The sequence below is a fragment of the Pteronotus mesoamericanus genome, unplaced genomic scaffold (assembly GCF_021234165.1).
Source record: "Pteronotus mesoamericanus isolate MK-2021 breed Mesoamerican mustached bat unplaced genomic scaffold, CSHL_Meso_final scaffold_54, whole genome shotgun sequence".
NCBI classification, from domain to species: domain Eukaryota; kingdom Metazoa; phylum Chordata; class Mammalia; order Chiroptera; family Mormoopidae; genus Pteronotus; species Pteronotus mesoamericanus.
Window position 1 is genome coordinate 15804976 of NW_026555321.1, and position 20682 is coordinate 15825657.

Below are 20682 nucleotides of genomic sequence, written 5' to 3' on the forward strand. Positions count from 1 at the left end.
CCTGGTTTTATTCCCAATCTTAAGGGAACGCTTGTAGTTTTTGCTCATTGAGTATGATGTTTGCAGTGGGTTTGTCATATATGGCCTGTATTATGTTTATGTATGTTCCCTCTATCCCCACTTTGCTGAGATTTTTTATCATAAATCGGTGCTGGATTTTATCAAAAGGTTTTTCTGCGTGTATTGATATGATCATGTGGTTTTTATCCTTCGTTTATGTGGTGAATCTCACTTGTTGATTTGCGAATGTTATACCAGCCCTGCATTCCCAGAATAAATCCCACTTGATCATGGTGTATGATCTTTATGATGGGTTGTTGTATTTTGTTTGCTAATATTTTGTTGAGGATTTTACTATCTGTGTTCATCAGTGATATTGGCCTATAATTTTCTTTCTTTGCTGTGTCTTTATGTGGTTTTAGAATTAGGATAATGCTGGCCTCATAAAATGAGTTTGGAAGCCTTCCCTCTTCTTAAATTTTATGTAATAGTTTGAGGAGAGTGTTAGTTCTTCTCAGAATGTTTGGCAAAATTCACCTGTGAAGCCATCCGGTCCACGGCTTTTGTTTGTTTGGAGGTTTTTTTTTTATTACTGCTTCAATTTCTAGGTGTAATCTGCCTATTCAGAGTCTCTGGTTCTTCTTGGGTTAGTTTTGGAAGATTATATGTTTCTAAGAATTTATACATTTTATCCAGGTTGTCCAGTTTTTTGGCACATAGTTGTTCATAATATTTTCTTACAATCCTTTGCATTTCTTTGGTGCCAGTTGTTATTTCTCCTTTTTCGTTTATGACTTTATTTATTTATGTCCTCTTTTTTTCTTGATGAGTCCGGTTAAAGGTTTGTCAATTTTATTTATGTTTTTAATGAACCAGCTCTTGGATTCATTGGTATTTTGTATCATTTTTTTTAGACTCTATTTCATTTGTTTCTGCTCTGATCTTTATTATATCCCTCCTTCTACTCACTTTGGGCTTTGTTTGTTGTTCTTTTTCAAGTTCCTTTAAGTGTGACCTTAGATTGCTTATCTGAGCTCCTTCTTATTTTTTGAGATAGGCCTGTAATGCTATGAATTTCCCTCTAAGATTGCTTTCCCAGTGTCCCATAGATTTTGGATTGTTGTGTCCTCATTTTCATTTGTTTCAAGATCTTTTGATTTCTTCCTTGAGCTTGTTGTTGACCCATTCATTGTTTAATAACATGCTATTTGGCTTCCATGTTTTTACATGTTTTTCAGTGTTCTTCTTGTGATTGATTTCTAGTTTCATAGCATTGTGGTCAGAAAAGATCCTTGATATGATTTCAATCTTCTTACATTTATTAAGACATGTTTTGTGTCCTTACATGTGGTCTATCCTAGAAAACACTCCATGTGCAATTGAAAAGTATGTATATTCCTCTGCTTTGGGGTGAAATGCTCTGAAGATATCAATTAAATCCATTTGATCCAGTGTGTGGTTTAAGGCCACTGTCTCTGTTGATTTTCTGCCTGCAAGATCTATTCATTGAAGTCAATGAGGTGTTAAAATCCCCAATTATGACTGTATTTATATTGATCTATCCCTTTCTGTCCATCAAGCTTTTCTTTATATATTTAGGTGCTTCTATGTTGGGTGTGTAAATATTTAATAGTTATATCATCTTGTTGGATTGTTCCCTTTATCATTAAGTAGTGTCTTTCTTTGTCTCTTACTGTAGTCTTGATTTTAAAGTCTACTGTGTGGAATATAAGTACTGCTACCCAGTTTTTTTCTTTTTCCATTTGCATAAAATACCTTTTCCCATTCCTTTACTTTGTTTGTGTGTATCTTTCCATCTGAGATGGGTCTCTTGGATGCAACATATATATGGATCTTGTTTTCTTATCCATTGAGCTGCCCTATGTCTTTTGGTTGGAGCCTTTAAGCTATAAACATTTAATGTGATTATTCATAGATACATATATAGTGCCATTTAATTGTTAGACTGTTTTCTTTTTTTCTTTCTTTTTTTGTTTCTTCTTCTTCTCAAAGCAAGCTCTTTAACATTTGTTGCAGTGCTGGTTTGGTGTTGACAAACTCCTTTAGCTTTTTCTTGTCTGAGAAGCTCCTTATTTCTCCTTTGAATTTAAATGATAGCCTGGGTGGGTAATGTAGCCTTAGTTGTAGGTCCTTGCTTTTCATCACCTTGAATATTTCATGCCACTCCCTTCTGGCTTGAAATGTTTCTGATGAGTAATCAGGTGCCAGTCTAATTGGTGCTTCCTTGTAGGTAACTCCCTGCTTTTCCCCTGCAGCTTTTAGGATTCTCTCCTTGTCTTTAAGGCTTGTCATTTTAATTATGATGTGTCTCAGTGTAGGCCTCTTTGGGTCCAACTTGTTTGGGACTCTCTGAGCTTCCTGGACTTGTGTGTCTTTTTCCTTCACCAGATTAGAGAAGTTTTCAGTCATAATTTCTTCAAATAGGTTCTTGATCCCTTCTTTGCTCTCTTCTCTTTCTGGCATTCCCATGATGTGGATGTTGTTTTGCTTTATGTTGTTCAACATGTTTCTTAAACTCTCCTCATTTTTTAAAATTCTTTTTTTCAGTTTGCTACTCTGCCTGGATGGTTTTTTCTACCTTGTTTTCCAAAACATTGATTCGATGCTCTTCTTCATCTAACCTACTGTTTATTCCCTCCAGTGTATTATTTAATTCAGATATTGTATTCTTTATTTCTGATCGGTCCTTTTTTATGGTTTCTATATCTTTTTTCATGCTGTTGAGTATCCTTATAATAATTACTTTAAACTCTTTATCTGATAAATTGCTTGCCTCCATTTCATCTAGTTCTGCTGGAGAATTCTCTTGTTCTTTCATTTGGAATCTGTTTCTTTGTCTTCCCATTTTGCCTGCTTCTTTATATTTCCTGTTAGTTGCTAAACTAATCAGCTGCTAGGCTGATCAGCTGCTAATCTAATCAAGATATGATCAGCAGGGGGCTTAAGCACCACCAGGTGAGGCAGTGATTCCTGTGGGCAGGGCTATTGTTTCCCCTCAGGCTGATGCCACTTGGAGAAGAGTGGAAAGAATGCCCTCAGCAGTATGGGGGATAACTCAGCACAGGGATCCTGGTAGCTGTTCCTTCAGTTCTCTTCCTACAGCCACCAGCCCTAGAATCTCAAGCTTCTCTAGTCTACTCTGCCCTCCCTCTGTTAGAGCCCAGGGTAAGTGTCTGCAAACAAAATTTTTTGTGTTGGCCTTTTAGGAGGTTCTTTGCATCTCTAGACATTTCTCCCTGGCAGATAGGAACCCACTGGTTTTCATAGCTGGATGTTATCTTGTTCCCTTCTGGCTCTGGTGCTGTAGGCTGGGGAGCCCTACTTGGGGCTTAGATCCCATAGTTCTCAGGGGGAATCCCCCAGCCTCTGAAATATCCTTCCAGAACTTCAGCTGCTGTGGTAGCCCAGCCGGCTCTCTCGTGCCTCCTTCACACTGCCTACCAGTCTTGTGGTGAAGTGGTTTCTTCTGTCTGTCCTTGGTTATAGGGCTTCTCTTCAGCTAGCATTTGGTTGGCTGTTCTGGATGATTTCTCTACATTTTCGTTGTAATTCCAGATTAGTTCTGAGAGGAGGTTAGTTTAGCTTCCACTTATTCCTCTGCCACCTTGGATCTCCCCCTTTTTCTTTATATTGAGAGACACAGTTTTGGTCTATACCACCAAATAACTCTACCTTCCAAAGGAAGGCCTTTTAAAGAGATGGTATATTTATAAAAATAGAGTAAATCCTAATGTACTGTACATAAATCAAGGAGGGAAATGTTTTACATTTATTATGGGTTTCCTGTTTACATTTCTGTTCTCAACTATAATAACATATTTATTTGAACTAAGATACCCTTATTTCATTAAACTCACAAGTAATTATGAATTTCAATAAGATGCTTAAATGTGTAAAGTAAAACAAAATCTTTATAATATTAGCTAATGAATTTAGATACTATTTTCATGTAGCAATCAATAGCCACTCCCAGCATACTTCTGAAGCATTGAACCACATTGTCTTTGGGCATAGTTGCTATTGCAGAAATAAAAAACAGAAATTGATAATATTAAGCACATGAGCTTCTGAAAAGATGCTGTAACTCCAAAGCAAACAGATAATAGTTTTGAGAAAATTAGCACTTTTTTAAATTCTCATCTGAGGACTTTTTTTTCCCCCATTTCTTTTAGAGAGAGAGAGGAATTGGGGGAGAGAGACAGAGAAACATCGATTGGTTGCCTCCCATACATGCCCTTACCTGGGATTGAACCCACAACCCAGGTATGTGCCCTGACCAAAATCAAACCTGCAACCTTTTGGTGTGTGGGACAATGCTCCAACCAACTGAGCCGCACCAGCCAGGGCAAGAAAATCACCATTTTTGAGTATCAAGAGGCTGTACATTTTGAGCCTCAGATTCTAAGACCATGACTCAAAGTAGAGTTACAAAAGGACATATTTTAGTCAAGATAAGTTATTGCCACCAGCCCAAACTAGATAACATTCATACAGGCTGGCCAGAGAGGGAAGAAAAGCCAAAAATGAAGCAGTAGATTTAATGCATGGGGGTTGTCTATAGAAGAGGCACTGTATTCATTTTCAGTCTCAGTCTCAGATGACAAGGTAGAGGGCTGGCCATCCCTGATGATTAGGTGCAACTGTATTTATCCTCAGATGCCAGGGAGGACAGAATCTGAACACGCGGGTGAGAATCTTCCCCTGAGGCCATGATACTTCGTGTTCCCCTTGAATTTAGCTATCAACGAAGGATGAGAATGGAAGCAGAAAAATTTATAATTTAGCAGCTTTAAACTTGAATTGACTAATTCATCATTTTTCAACATGGGGAGACTTCTTTGAAAAGTTTGTATTTCTAGCTTATCTCATAAAATAAGAAGATCTGGCAACACCAGGGTCTTCTTCTGGCCTGGAATGTTTCCACTGCAACTGGTATTACCTGCCCCCCCTATGCTTAGTTCTCCAGTTTGCCTCAATTCCTACCACTGCTTAGTGCTTTACTCTTTAACCGCTTCTCTTATTTTCATGACTAGTCTAGGGGCTGTGGGCATTTAAGTGCCTATCTTTAAGTTTAGAAGGAAAAACAAGGAAAGAAATTTCTTGAAAGATACATATTTATCTGCAGAATAGGAATTAAATTTATTGGATTAATTTGATCAATGAAGTTACCACTTCATGCCCATCAAATTCAGAAGATATTTTACCTAAGAAGTCAATGCCTGCTTTTCTCATAAAGAGGTTGCCACTTACACCTCATGAGACAGGCAAAATAGAAGCCTAAGTACCCTATTGAATATAAATAGATATAATAATAATTACATACACGCATGTATACATGTATGTATATGTGTGCATATATGTGTGCATGTGCATATGTGTGTATCTGTGTGTATGCATGAATTAGTTACCTTAGAACCCAGCAAGTTTGTTGCTATCTTTCTATAGCAAAGCTTAGTTAGAAAAGACCCAACTTTCAAGTTACAATTATGAAAACAAAACTGCTTTCTGCTTAATTTTGTAGATACCAGGTTTGCATACAGCATTAGCCATTTTCCTGTACATTTCCATTAGTAATGTCTTTGCTGATTAGTTTTTTCTAAATTAGCATGTTTATCCATTAGCATATCAATATTGCTGCCAACCATCCTCTTAATTTTTAGTTTTCTTGTTGCAATAAAAAAAAATTTTGCCAATAAAGGCAGGCATTTCTTAGAGCCTTAATTAACTTCAGCACAATTCCTTTTTGCTTCTTTAATAATAGTGTGTAATATTTACTAAGATTATAGATTTTGCCTTATTCAAAACTACCACTCACTCAAATAAGCACAATCTTCACATTTTTTCGGGTTTGGCATTAACATAGTCTCCTCTTGTCAAGAGAGTTTCTCTGATTTCTGGAATGCTTTGAAAATACTGTAAAATTTTAAGATAAGAATTTTTCTATGTGATAATTGAAATAAGGTGGATTTTCAGTAACCATGTGAAAGGAAAAGGATGACCGTCCAAACCAAAATTCTCTTGGCAAAGTCTCTTTATCCATATTGTCTCACCGCACATAAGCAGAATTCTGGCTGACTCATAGCTTTGATGTGTACAATTACATAAATTTAGAGTCACCTACATAAAATAACTAACACTATGTTTAACAAAGTACACAGGAAGCAAGTTAAAATATACAGTCTGTTAAAGACTCCTGTCAACAGTGTTATTCAAGGTAGGTTCTTTTGACTACAGTAATTAAATATCTGCAATAATTTTTTTCTGCTGAGTCTGAGAAGACATTAAAGTTATGCTTACCCAATTCCAAGCACTGTCTTATTAAGGTAAGTGCTGGTAATTATAAATCTTTACATTTAAGTGTAGGGTTTTTTTTTCATACCTTTCTGGTGATTAAGAAGAAAAATGATGAAGAAGTTGATGATGTTGATGACTATATCTCTTATACTGTTTGTGGGGATGTAAATTGTCACTATCTTCCTTGAGGGCAATTTGGCGACATTTCTCAAATGAGAATACCCTTTGACCTAAAAGTTCTACTTGTAAGAATTATTCCTAAGGAAAAAATTGAGGATGAAGGCAAAGATGAATGTGCAAACATTTTTGTAATGGGAAAAATGAAAAACAGCCTTAATACCCATCATTAGAAAATTGGTTAAATTATGAATATCCAATTAATGGAATACTAGGAAGCCATAAAAATGGATTGAATAAACCCTGTGCTCTTTCTCTCTATATATATATGAAAATAAAATAGGTTATTATTTAATATTAAAAGTTGAAATACAGTTACAGAATAATATATATGATATAGTTAGATATATGAAGATGGACTCAAAAAACCAGAATTTATTTATAAAAATTATGTATGTATTCTTACATGTTTAATCTTCAATCACTTTCAAAATACTCTCCATTTGATGCAATACACCTATCAAGATGTTTTTTGATATCTTGATATCAAAAACAGTTCAAAACACTGTTCAAAACAGTTTTTGAATTCATCTATTTTGATGCCTTTTAGTGCTTCTGCCATTTTTTGTTTTACCTCTCCCACACTGGCAAAACATTCCCCTTTGAGGACTTTTTTCATCCAGGGAAACACAAAAGAAGTCACACAGGACGAGAAGGGGTGAATAGGGAAGCGGGGGCAGAGGGGTCATGCTGTTTTGGGTCAAAAACTGCTGAATACTGAGTGTGGTGTGGGCAGGTACGCTCCTAAATCACCCATCATGAAATGGGCAAACGTATTGAAAGAGCCTTAGAAAAGGTTTTACTGAAGCCAAACACAGGCTTTTACAACAATGCCAGCTGGTACATCATCAATACAGGTGGATTCCTAGAGCACTCACCTAGCAGGGGAAGCCTATACTACGAAGGGCCCGCCTTCCAGAAGATAATTTTGGATTTTGTAATATATGTAAATAGAAAAGACTGTAAAGATGTAAACTAAGCCATTAAAACCATCACTTTCTGGTAGTCCAATTATGAAATCATTGTCACTTTTTTATTTTATTGACTTCTCTATTGTTTAAAGTTTTCACAATTAGCAAGTTTTAGTTCAGAAGTGTTCATATTATTCATTTATTGTGGTGCTGTGTTACAGCACTCAAACACTCATTTTGCTCTTTTTACTTTCATCTCCCTTTTGAGGGGATTTCTTGCCTTGTGCCGCTTGGCTGAGGACAGCGCCTACCCCCAACAAGGGTGACAAAGAGGCCGGAACTTTGCTCTTTTTACCCAGAGCTACAAGGCACACACATGCCACTCTTTGTCCCAGGATTTTGATGCTGAACAGAGTGACTCAAAGGCAGGAAAGAAATTAGCTATAAGATTCATTGTAGGGGCAGAGGTGGCACGAAACCCAACCATTCCTCTGGGTGACCGTGACTGTGGGTCTGGATGCCCAGCTCCTGGGATATTCTTGGTTCTTGTCTGTCAAACCTGCCAATTCTTTGGACTCTGGCTATGCTTCTAATTTATCTCCCTTTGCCTGGTGGTGGCCATGGCAGAGTCTGACTGATATGCATGTTTGCTTTATGAACAAAAACACTATTTTCTATTTATTAAATGAAAGAAATAGCACGCACTGTTTAGAAATTTTTTAAAAACATGAATAATAAAAAAAAAGCAAGAGGAAGAAAAAGAAGAAGGCAATTTTTAAAAACCCTTGTAATTTTAAATGAATAAAATAGGGGGCAACCCGATAAATTACATGGACAACATGACAAGGCTGAGAATAAAGGTCAAAGTGCACGTCTAACCATGAACGCCTGATTAGTATACTTAGTGTATGTCAGGAAGCAGTTCCCCTCTATGTTTCACTTTTCATAAAATAAAACAAGGGCTTTAATATTAAGGGTTTAATTCTTATTGTTCACTGTAGATTTATTGAAGTATGAGTCCCTTGAGGAGGCCAGGTTAATTTATTTTATATGAAACAGGTTATCTTCTGTATTGGAAAGTATTATATTTTATTCACTTTTGAATTGCTAAACTATCCAGCCTTATATCTTTCCCTTCATAAGACTATATAGATTTATGGGGTCACAAATAATAATAGATTTATAAACAAATAATATTGAGATAGTTTATATCATGACTTTATCTAAGCTGGAGACATAAATGCTCCCTTTTTGAATACCTGAATAATTCAAATAAAGCTATTCTTTAAATTTTCCCAGTATTCATATCTAAGAACATAAAATATTTTCACAATACAAATACATTTACCAAGAGCAAATGTTTAAACAAAAGAACTAGGGTTCTTAATGAAACACCCTCAGGAAAATGTTTAAACTTTGCCCTTAAGTTTACTTTGTTCACTAATAGGCTTCTATTTCAAGTAGAGAGTAGGAAGGGTAAGTTCAAGAGTAGGAAGGGTAAGTTCAATGTGTTAATAAGAAAAAAGTAATAATATTTAATTAATTCTGGCTGAACACACATGGTTTAATATACTTGGCAATATCATTCCATCACATGATATGATAATTTAATGGAACTTTTTTATTTAAATTGCTGGCAAGTTTATGAAATTATAAAGCAAATAGGCCATGCACTTGGGTGTAATTGACTGTATAAATGTGTTTTATACTATACTGTTGGCAAATTAGCCAATCCCTGTCACAGAATCAATTATTATCTAGCTGAATTCCACAAACACAATAGCAGAAATATTGCATTTATACAAAAATCACCATGATTGTTAATCTTACATTGTGCATCTTAAAGCAAGGCAATAAACATTTATACACTGGATAATCGTCTTAAGATAATGCTACTGCCAAATGATGCACATTTAAAGATTCCTTGTTGTTGGAGACAGTCATTTGGGTTTTATTTGTGCTTGCCTCTCCGGATCAATGAAGGGGATAATGGAAGCCTCAGTGGCTCAAGTCAAGTAGGGGTTCAAGCATTTGACCTCCATTTAAGAGATGCACACTGCCCAAAGCTAGCATAGCACAGTACATGCGTTCCTTACTCCGGAGGCTTTAGAAAAAATGACAATGTCATGTATTTAAACAGAGCTTTCACTTCCCAAGATCTCTCATGCACACTCAATCTTGTTATCTTTCTGAGTGAAAAACTGTATTATGGATGACCCAAAGAAAAGCTCTGTTCACTGCGTTTCTAGTCCAGCTCAGCATAGGCGGCCCAGTTTATTTGAAACAGAAGGAGCAAAAAGCAGGCTCCCACATGCTCTTTTACCTCTTCGCTTGTCCCTACAATGTCCCTAGTCTAGGCTGCTATAAACTTCTGGTTGGAGAAACTCTTGAAGCCAGCTTCTCAGAGTCTGAAGTTGTCACGGATGCAGTGGGCTCTTGAGATAACATGTTTTAAACAGAATCTGATGAGACAAAAGTGTAGTGTCTCCTGGCTGTTTGCATTCATGCCTCATAAGAAGCCTGTGAAGCTTACTTCATGTCTTATGAGAAAACTGAGGCTTAACAAGTCAGAGAGATTTAGCTAAGATTGTACTTACACAAAGTGACAAGGTCAGATGCCCATCCCACATAGGCCGATTCAAAATTTTTGTTCTTTCTGTTAAGACAATAATCCAAACAGCAAGACCCTCTTCATGTAGATGCTGATAAAAAACCAAGCCTGAAGACACAATGGTAAAATGGATTCAATAAGGAACCCAGTAAGTATATCCCTTACAAGAATATTTTTCTCCTTAAAGAGGGTACATTCTTTTTCCTTTGATCTTTCAGCAGGAGGATATTTCTTTAAAAATCCAAATGAAGTATGTTATCTCCTCTTTTTTATTTTTTATATTCACTTGAATACATTTTATAATATGCCTTTTGTTTTAATACAGGTTTTTCTGCTTTGTTTTAAGCATCTAGACATCTCTTTCTTCTGAAAGATTTTCTTCCACTCTAAGATTTTTTTTGTTGTTTTTTAAAGGCCTTGATTTAAATCAGTTTCTCTCTCATTTCATTTTTTTCCCTCCCCTTTACCGTTTGAATTTCTTCAGAGCCTCTCTCTCACTACTGTTAGGTTAGTCAAGCCACACTGCTCGGAGAACTCTGCCTACCAGCAATTTGCTCTACAGGCCCTGAGGAAGACGAAAGGCAAAGGGGAAAGAAACTCTGGCATTGAAATAGCGGGCTTTCATCTCTATTTGGCTCTGTGTTTGTATGATGTTTAATTAATATTTGACAACAGTGAAAAGCATTATATAAATAAGCCTGGCCTCAAGCTACAACTATATTTAGTATAAGTGAATGCATTTTTAAAAACTTAATAGCTTTTACCATGAGACTGACCCATCTTTAGGATATTCAAAGAGCCAGTAAGCTCTTAGAAATCTGCAGAGGTCATTCCATGCAAGATCTTTTATGAAATAAATATTTGTTGAATGGCAAAATTTGGTCTTTGATCACTTTCTGTTCCTTGCTTCAGGAATAAATGGGAGGTAGTAGAATATGACTGTGACTTTTATGATAAAACAAAGGTAGCTCTTAAAAAACTTCAAAACAATCATAGATGATGCAACAGATTTTCTACATAGACATTAGTTTAAAAGTTTATATCAAACTTGGATCAACTGTAAATGTAATTTCTACATTCTTCTGAATATCTTTTTACAGTCATGAAATTAAAGTAAAATTTTTTCCATTTACCTTGCTCTCAATCTGCAAGATAGTAAACTCTGATAAAAAGAAAAGCAACAAATGCTACCACCTCATCAATAAACATTTCAGGTTTAGAAAAGAGGGCAACAATAAATTGTCCTTGAAATGTCAAGAAGAGCTGCAGTGATGTGGATTAAAACCTGCTTCCATCATGGATCTTTCTTCTTTTTGTTGGTGACATCATGCAGACATTATTCAGAAAATACTTGTTGATTTATTTAGGATCTTCAGTATGTGAAGCATTCAGATTCTGCAATAATGTTTTTAAGTGAATGATGAACAGCTTGAGCTCTAACTGTCTATTAGAAATCTTTGACTAAATATCCCAAAGTCATTCCACCTAAAATTCCAAAGGTACAAAAAATCCATATAGTCTCCCTAAATCTGGCTCCTCTTGATTTGGGGAAACATAGCTACCCAATCTAGAAATCATCCTAGTTTAGAAGCCTAGTCTAAAAGTGTAAAAGTCATCTGAACCTCTTTATGTAAACCAAAGAACCCTCTAATCAATAAGTCCTCAGGACCTACCCATACTGTCTCACATAACCTCTCTCCTCTCAGTTACACTTTCTGTAGTTCAGAAAATTTTTCTCATATCTAGCTATGCAAGCAGTCCCCTGACACAATGCAAATTTGACACTTTCCCAATTCATTCTCCACATGGTCACAAAGTTTTTTTACTTAAAAACTAATTTTATATATAATTTCCCTGCTTTGAAACCCTTATGATGTCTCCATTTCTGACAGGATAAACTCCAAGCCCCTTAGTATGATGATGACAAGGTCCCTCCTGATCCTGCTCACTGTAGCCGTCCTTCCTTGTCTTCCAACAAACCTCCACACCGAAGTCACTCCCACCATCTTTGACATGATGTTGTGCTTGGAAAGAAGACTCACAAATATTTCCATGACTATGTATGTGTTTTTTTTTTTACAAATTAATCCCTGCAGGTCTGAAATTACTCATGTATTAAATGTAGCTAAAAATATTAAATGCTTTATGTGGATGATGTGAGGATTAAAATTAACTAATAAAAGTAAATTGCTTGAATAGGCTCTGGCAAATGGCAAATTTGCAGCAAATATTAGCTATTATTGTGGTTATTATCATCCAAGTATTACTTTTGGTCTTGGAAGCTTTATTTCCTATATCTTCCTAGAGAAATTGGATTCTTGAAGACTACCCTCTTTGGGAAGCCCTCTGTGATTTGGCACAGAGAATTACCCCTTCTCTGTGCAAGATGGGCAAAAGTAAGTTTATAGTTGTGAGTACGTGAAATATAGAATTTATTCTCATGTTACTTTGTATTAATTATTGTATTATTCTCCATATAAACAACTGTAAATCAACTTTGCCCTACCCTGTACAACTACAGTACTTTCTTCATTAAGGTAGTAGAGGCTTGCCTGATATAAAATCAAATACTGGTTTAAGCATTTGTTTCCTCCATTAAATTTTTATATTTTTAAGAATCAATGCAAGGTCTCATCCTCTTTTTTTTTTGATCCCTTAGAAAGCTAACCAAGTGCCAGCCATTTAGTAGGGGCATAATAACTGATTGCTGATTAAATAAAATGTATATGTTCCATGACATTGGAAAACAAGACTGATGCATAATCTGCCTAAAAACTTAATTCATTTTCTCCCTCAGTAGGTCTTGTCTAAGCTCCTGTTCTTGAGCACCTCTCTTAAGTGAGATGAGAGATTGGTCTGGTCCTATTGTTTTCTATGTCATACTTTTGAATGAAATAGAATGGGTAGAACAGAAATATTCCATCTTACCCTATCTTACATATATTTTCTGGGTTTGGGGTATAGTATCTCTGTGCTAATAAAATTCAGAAAACATCCCATTTATTTACATGTGATTCATGCCAGAGATCTGCCAGAAGAGTGTAGATATGAATTTAAAAATGTTGTGATTCATTAGTCCCCATATAGAAGTAATTATCTATGCCCATGAGATTCTTCCAAAGGGACAACATGATATTTAAAACAGGAGAATGTATAGCTCTCCCACATATTTACATTTTTTAAAAAGTCAATCATGTTTTTTAAAGAATTGTATGGAATATAAGGGTGCCCTGAGGTCTACATAATTCCAATTAATCTTGCTGAATATTACCTTCTGTAGAGACTCCAACTTGATTGGCAATCCTAAGGTTGACCAATGGGTGTGGAATGTTAACTTCTCAGGGTGATAGCCCTTGCAAATACAGAAAACGGTTCTTACACCTTAGGTTTTCTTCAGGACATTTTCTCTACCATGTTTTGGTGCTTCTCAAGTGTCAGAGGGAATGAGAGTTAATTTAGAATGATTGATGATTTGGCAACCATCAAATGAGAATGAGTCACTCCTTCTCTACTTGGCAGTCAAAATTCAATCTGGTTTCCTGCTTTCTGTAACCCATGAAAATAAAATTTTTTCAGTTTTAGTAAAGGTTGTTGAATAGTCTCCTTCAGGCACCTCAGCTGACTCTCCAAAACTGGAACCAGAAGAGGCATATGATAGGTTACAAAGGCTAATAATGTACACAATTTTTTTCACAGTTGAATATTAAAATGAAAATGGGCTATTTAGGCTAGCCTATTCAAGGCAACCTTAACTATTTCACCCAGGTCAGACAATGATTCAATCCCAGCTGCTGGGGATGTTTTAATTAGCCCAAACCTTAACTGCCAGTCCCTGCCCACACTCCGTCCGTAGCCAAAGGACCCAAGTTTGAAAGGCTTGTCAAGTTATCAGTTTATTTCAACAATATCCTATACCTCAGTGTTTCTCAAACTTTAGAATGCAAAGACTGTGTGGATCGTTTCAAAAGGCAGATTTTGATTCAATGGGTCTGAGTTGGGGGCTACAATTTTAACAAGCTCCCAGGTAATGTTACGGGTCTATAGAACATGCTTTTAGTACAAGTGTCTGAATGCAACCTTGGACCTGGGTCGATCCGGTTATACCACTCTGGGTCCTTCAACTATGCAACATGCAGGCAAAAATTAGATACTTTATAATAGAGTAAGGCCAACACTTTGAAAAGAGAAAAGTGCTCCAGAAGTCATTTAGAATTGGAGAGGCTTAGAACTGAGAGATAATGTATCTCTTAATTTCTTTATTTTATAGATAAACAAAAGCCTAGACTTGCCCACGATTTTAGCCTTTTTCAGCATTACGTCAGCATTTCAAGAATAAGGAAAGAATTTATTAGAAGTTTAATTCCCCGTTTCTCAAACCAAAACCATTCTGGTGACACAAGGCAAGCTTTAAACTCCTTAGAACAACCCAAGTAATGTGCCCACCATCCACCTGCTGGGGCCCTGCAGAGATTGCTGTTTGGGCCTCATTCAGATCCCTTGGTGTGCCCCTTCCCCTGTTGCTATGAGTGCAGGATGTGGGGAGTTTTGCTGGGTTAAATGCGAGGCTCCTGGCCTGGAAGCTACTAATCCCTACCCCCACCCTCAGCTCCCACCCCTACCACCCCCAGACTTTGATGAATGAGCAGATTATCTTGGGATCCCAAACCCCAACTCCACCACCTCAAGGAGAGCTCAAATTTGTAGTGCAACTCACACTCCAGGATTTCCATTTGATTAGGTTGGGGATGATCTCCAACTGAATTTACCTCCTTCCTTGGTCTGCCCCCTGCCATGCCTGGTTTGCTTCACTCCTCTTGTCTGACAGCACTCTCCCAACACATCACTTAGCACAATAGTCCTCATCCCAGGTTCTGCATCTAGGGAACTGATCTGAGATACTAATGTTATATCACTTTATCAAGAAATGCCATTATTTCCAAGAAATGTTATTAGATTCTAAAAGAAAAAAAAAAGAAAAGAAATAAAACCATCTAAATGACAGAAAATTACCCTGTGATATGGTGGTAATAACTATTTCTTGAGTTACTCTCACTCTATTTATGGTTTAGAATAGAATAATTTGCTTACACTTAGTAGAAGGAATTATTGATGTTGATTTTTTGCTTAGATAGGATAAGATGAGATAGCTAGGAATATTTGCTAGGATAGCTGATGCTACCCGTTCTTCAGCCAGAGCCAGTCCCTTCTACTCACCTTCTGAAACCCAAAAGTGATGAGGCAAAAAACAAATGGTCACATGGGCAGGGCATACCCCAGGTTGTTCAGGTTCATACTGATTAGCTGTGTTCATAGTGCAGAGTGAAGCAATCATCTAAGAAGGATGTCTCCTTACTTTATCTTGTCTTTGAATGAGTGGGGGAGTTATAAATAAAATGTTATTCAAGGAGGTGTATAAATAAATTGGCATAATTAGGTGTCATAATTAGGTGCCCATTGCTGTTCCAGACACATTTACATAATTGTCAGTGCTGCAATGAAAATAATTGTTTGCCAGGATTGCTTCTGTTTCTTACTTAGTGTAGTTTGTCTAAGTGGTTGTTTAGAAAATATTCTAAACTCTGATTGTGGAATCATGTACACACACTTAGATTTTGGTTTGTTCCTCAAAAGAAAAGCAAAGTGCAAATAGCTCATATTCAAGAGCTTTATCCATAAGTGAAATCAAGAAAACTTAGAAGTTTTTACATATATATATATATGAAGAATTATGTATATATATTTAGACAAATAAAGTTTGCTCTAAATTTCAGCATTTAAAATCTAGAGCTTTCTTTTGAGCATTACATTTTACTCCTTATTAATGAGTAACTGTCCAAGGTTAAATGAGATGTACCAACTGAAAATAAGACAGTATGCTTCTGTCTGAGAAAGGAAGGTAGGGGAGATATGCTCCTGTTGCTTAGATCCCTTTATTAATTTCCTGTCTTAAGGTCTAGACTTTCAGAAATATTCTCTGTATTGCATTTTCTCCAGCTGTCCCTCACATCCTTCAAATATTTATGCAGATGTCACCTTCCCAGAGGGTCCTAGTTTGGCCACCCATTATTTAAATTTGCTTCCCCTAACACATGTCTTGCCCTGCTCTGCTTTTGTCATTTCTCCATTGCACTTACCACCTTCTACCAGTCTATAAAATTTACTATTTAATTACGCTTATTGCTTATTAGCCTCTCCACTCTAGAAGGTAATTTCTATGGGGCAGGGACCTTGCCTTTAAAAAAATTGTTGTAAAAACAAAAGCCAAAAGGAATTTATTGGCTCACATAAAAGTCCAGGAATAGTCAACTGTAGGCATAGCTCTATCCAGGAGTTAACATACTATCCTAAGAATATGATATTTGTTTCTTCATTTTTCTTCTTTACTTTTCCTCTTCATCCTAAGGCTGTGGCAAGATCACCTCTGGCAACTCCAGGTTTCTTTCTACCAGCCAACAAGTATTAAAGCAAAGAGGATGTCACCCTTCCGTTAGCTCCAACATAAGACTGAAGCCTGGCTTTCAAGTCTATTTCTGAACCAGTAACTGTGACCAGGGGTGTAATAGCCCTCATTGGCCAGGCCTAAGTCCCTTGCCCATGCCTGGGGTTGGGTATGGGATCAACTCCTCCTAAACTACACGGTGTGAGGTTGAGAATGGTGTGGCTTCCCAAATGAAAATCAAGGTGACACAGAAGCTCTTGTATTTGTTAATTATGCTTCTCAGCTGAAAATATCAGTTATATGTAGATTTATATATGTGATCACATATATCGGTTATATATGTGATTTAAGTATTTAAGAATATTTTTATTCTTAATTTTGATGCTTATCCCTAAGGAATGACTTATGGATTCATGAATGGCCTCATACACATTTCCTTCCTGACTGAACAAATTATTGTAGCAATGAAAAATTCACATGATCATCTACACCCGAAGAGCTGAGTTCCAACACGTTTTTCAGGCTACGGACTGATGTTAATGTGCTTCAAATTATTCTGAAGGATTTGCTATAAACTACTCTTGATTACATAGCTGCTAAGCCTGGCACTTAACTCCATCATATGTATTCTTTGTTACAAAAATTATTCCTAATATTAAGCAGAAAAGGCATAACTTTTTTCTTCTAACTGCCCTGTCCTACCACTAGTAATAAGGAATGCCTCTTTTGCTTGTAACTTCATTTAACTTTTAGGTAGACAGTTATATTTTCCCTCAGCCTTCTTTGACTAAAATATCCTCATGCTCTTAACCTTCTTTCTCAGGATTGTTTTCCAAACCTTTTATAATTTTTGTCAGTCTCTTCTGAACTACCTACAGCCTCTCTTCTTTAAAAATACAATGTCTGGTATCCTCACCTGAAGCAGAACCATTTCCTCACAGAGCAGAATCGATTCTTTTGTTTAAGGAGTTGGGGGGGAGTATTGTATAAAGCTTCTTTTTCTCACCCACAAGTGGGTTATATTATTGCTTAACTGGTATTCCCCAGTTTTACAGCTATTTGGAAATTTACCAATGTCATCATCAGACCCTTGCACAGATGTACAAAATATAATGAAGCAATTATTTAAAAGAACATAAAAGTAATTGTTGTTTGTTATTTTTTTTTAAAAAAAAACACTCTCCAAGTTGATCCAGCTGTTAACTCTGACCTGCTTTCAGCAGGAAGTTTACATGAAGAGACTATAATATGCAGGTGTGGACACTCCTTGACATAGAATTTAAGTTAAAGAGAATTTAACTCAAGATATTTGTTGTGCTATTTAGCTTTGTTCATTTAAAAAATTCTTCCATTATTCATAGCAGGACTTTCAGAAAATGCAAACGTATGCTTTTCTCAATTACAATAGACACTGAAGTATCATACAATTACACAAGGGGGAAAAGAGTCCTAACTAACACCAAATCACGATTCAGAGGAACCTACCTGTCATTTTATAATTAATGTGCTGATCATATTTTCATCGTTATAGATATGCCACAATGTTATGTAGTTCCCCTGTGAAAATATGTCCTTTAAAGCATATTGCAATCCATAATGTATGTACAATACCATTATAGTTTGATTGTCTAATGTAATGTATTGTCTGAATACACACCCACATTATGTAACACACTTACTGTTCCACCATCCAACCATGCTTCTTTAATGAAACTCCAAACCTTCACACAATATCAATCTGCCAAAGAAAGAAGTTCCTTTGCAGGTGATATAAGCAAACTCAGCTGCTTCCCTTTTAAACTTCTAGTTTCCTTTTCTATAATCAATCTAGTTGCTACAACTATCTATGTGACAGATGTTAAATGGAGAGATGCTTAATTTTCCCAAGGTGTTATTATATACTTATTTTATGTTCATTTGTTTCCCCTCATCTAAGTGCTTCATTGAAATGAAATTTCCTCCATGACTATTGTCTTGGGTTGCAAGAACTCCACATCTCATTCCTAAATAAGTCTTCCCGAACCTAAAAAAAAAAAAAAAGAAAAGAAAAATTACAGTCCTATAAAGATAAATCCTTTTTGCTTTGTGCCTGCTTTTCTAGCTAATAGTTGGATCCATATTTCCCAAGGAGTTATACCAATAAAAGTTCCATGAGATAGTCTATGACCGACCTATCCTCCAATCAAATATGGATGGGAAGCTGAGTATTCTCTTCCCCTGTTAGAGAATAAAGTTATGTACATATGAATAGTAAAGGCTTTGAAAACTTCCAGAGTAAAGAAACTGGTTTAAGGAAGCATTCCCCAACATTTTGGGTTTCACACATTTTTACTCCCACATAATTCCTATTAACAGTCCTAGGACACCTCCTGAATACAGTTGTTGGTTTGCAACAGTATTTCATCCAATCATACTTTCACTATCCATTTTCAGGCACAGTCTTCTATATCCAAGAAAGTTGATCAATAATGTTTGCTTAATCTATAGATTAAAAGGTGAAGATGGATAAGATGGAACGATACTCACCTGAGCTTAGGACATGGGAAGAGACAGTGCCCATGATAATTTCTGGAAGGGGGAAAGATGGGGATAAAGAATTATTAAGCACTTATTATACTCTAGACACATTTTCTCTTACATATTTTATATATATATACATTCATTGATTCATTCCACAAATATTTATGGAGTATCCTGATGATTCTAAGGTCTGGGAATCAGTCCAGAACAAGGCAAATTCCTCATTCTAACGATGCTCAGATTATCACGTTGAATCTTCAAGAGGTAAGGACTTTTTATCTTCATTTTAGAGATGAGAAAATTGAAGTTCAGAGATACTTCAGAAGTTACCCAGGGTCACAGAGATGGTAAGTCAGCATGAAAAGCCGTCTAGAAACTCTTAGCAGACCTCCTCATGAGGCTCACATCCCACTCCAGACCCCTGTGTGCCAGGGAGTTCCTGCGGCTGTCCGCAGAGGCCCACGGGAGATGAGATCAGGGAATACCAAGTGGGAGACAGCTCATCAAAAGTATCGTCCTTCAGATACTTTATTACCCGTTTGGCGCACCTTCTTTACCAACTGTCTATAATAATAAGAGGAGTCAAACCTGGAGGCATATTTACGTGGGTAAATAACACTCCTTCCTTTCCAAGACAGCTTTGCATCAGCATTCTTAGCAAGCACTTTCATCCTCGGTTTCCAACCTAACTTTATGGGGAAACTTAATCTATATATTTACAAATCACTCTCGGACAGCGAGCCTTGAAACCCATCTTTAAGTTCACAAACCCTCTTATTCTTTCTCTGCAGAATATGCTGTATTCAGAAGTTCTCCCCAAGTCTTTGGCCCGTGGCTTTCAGGGGGAAACAGACTGGCTGTGAATACTAGGTTTGAATCCCTGATTTTCTACTTACTTAGAAGATATGAAGCATTCAACCATTTTTTTCTCTCTCTTCCCGGCTTTCACAGTACTTTCTCCTGCTTCCTTAAATTGATGACACCCTTTCAGACTCGCTCTCAGTAAAGGATTTGAAAGGTTTGGGGGCACCATAGACCCTTTGTGTCACCTGGCCTCTCACGGGGTGAATCTCCCCAAGGTCCTGCTGAGCCAGCTGTGCCTGGGCTCCTGCAGAGCGCTCTTCCTGGGGAGCCTTCTCCACACCCTTGGCTTTACCTCTTGCCTAAAAGCTGTTGACCCCGCAGTCGCCAGGCTAGCATTTTCTGAACTCCAGACCCTTGCTTCCAACAGCCGATCTGGCATTTCTGTCCAGAAATGTGCAGGCACCCCAAATTCACCCTGCCCACACCTGCTGCCCCTCAGCATTCTCCCTCTGAGGCCCATTCTGCGACTTAGCAACTCTGCAACCTTGCCTTTTCCAGGAGCGGGAAATTCATGTCTATATATCTACGTCTCTGCCAGTTCTGACCATGACGTTTCAATCGTGGCACCTCTAGGTTATTAGTAAGCTTGCATTTTCTCTTCTGTCTACCCTTCTAAACTGTGGGCACCTTGAGGACAATTGCCATGTCTTACCTGCATCTACATTTCCAGTGTTTAGCAGGTGCCAGACGCATTGAATATCAAGTGAGTGATGTTTGCCTGAACGAATGTATAAATATATAAAGTGGGACTAAAGGTAAAAATCATTGATAATTACTGTGAGTAATTTCCACTAAAAATACTTACATTTCAGGAGACTTTCAAAGCCAAGTTAAAATAGTAAAAC

The 20682-nt window shown here is 36.9% G+C and overlaps 1 protein-coding gene across 1 annotated transcript in view; it reads right to left on the bottom strand.

The window, feature by feature from the left end:
- The window catches only part of LOC129087897 (nucleoside diphosphate kinase, mitochondrial-like), a 64220-nt gene extending 43923 nt beyond the window's left edge, over positions 1–20297 (bottom strand). Inside the window, 1 exon segment of the mRNA XM_054594987.1 lies at positions 20130–20297. Coding sequence (XP_054450962.1) covers positions 20130–20297 — 168 coding nt within the window.
- Between the last annotated feature and the right edge of the window lie 385 nt (positions 20298–20682).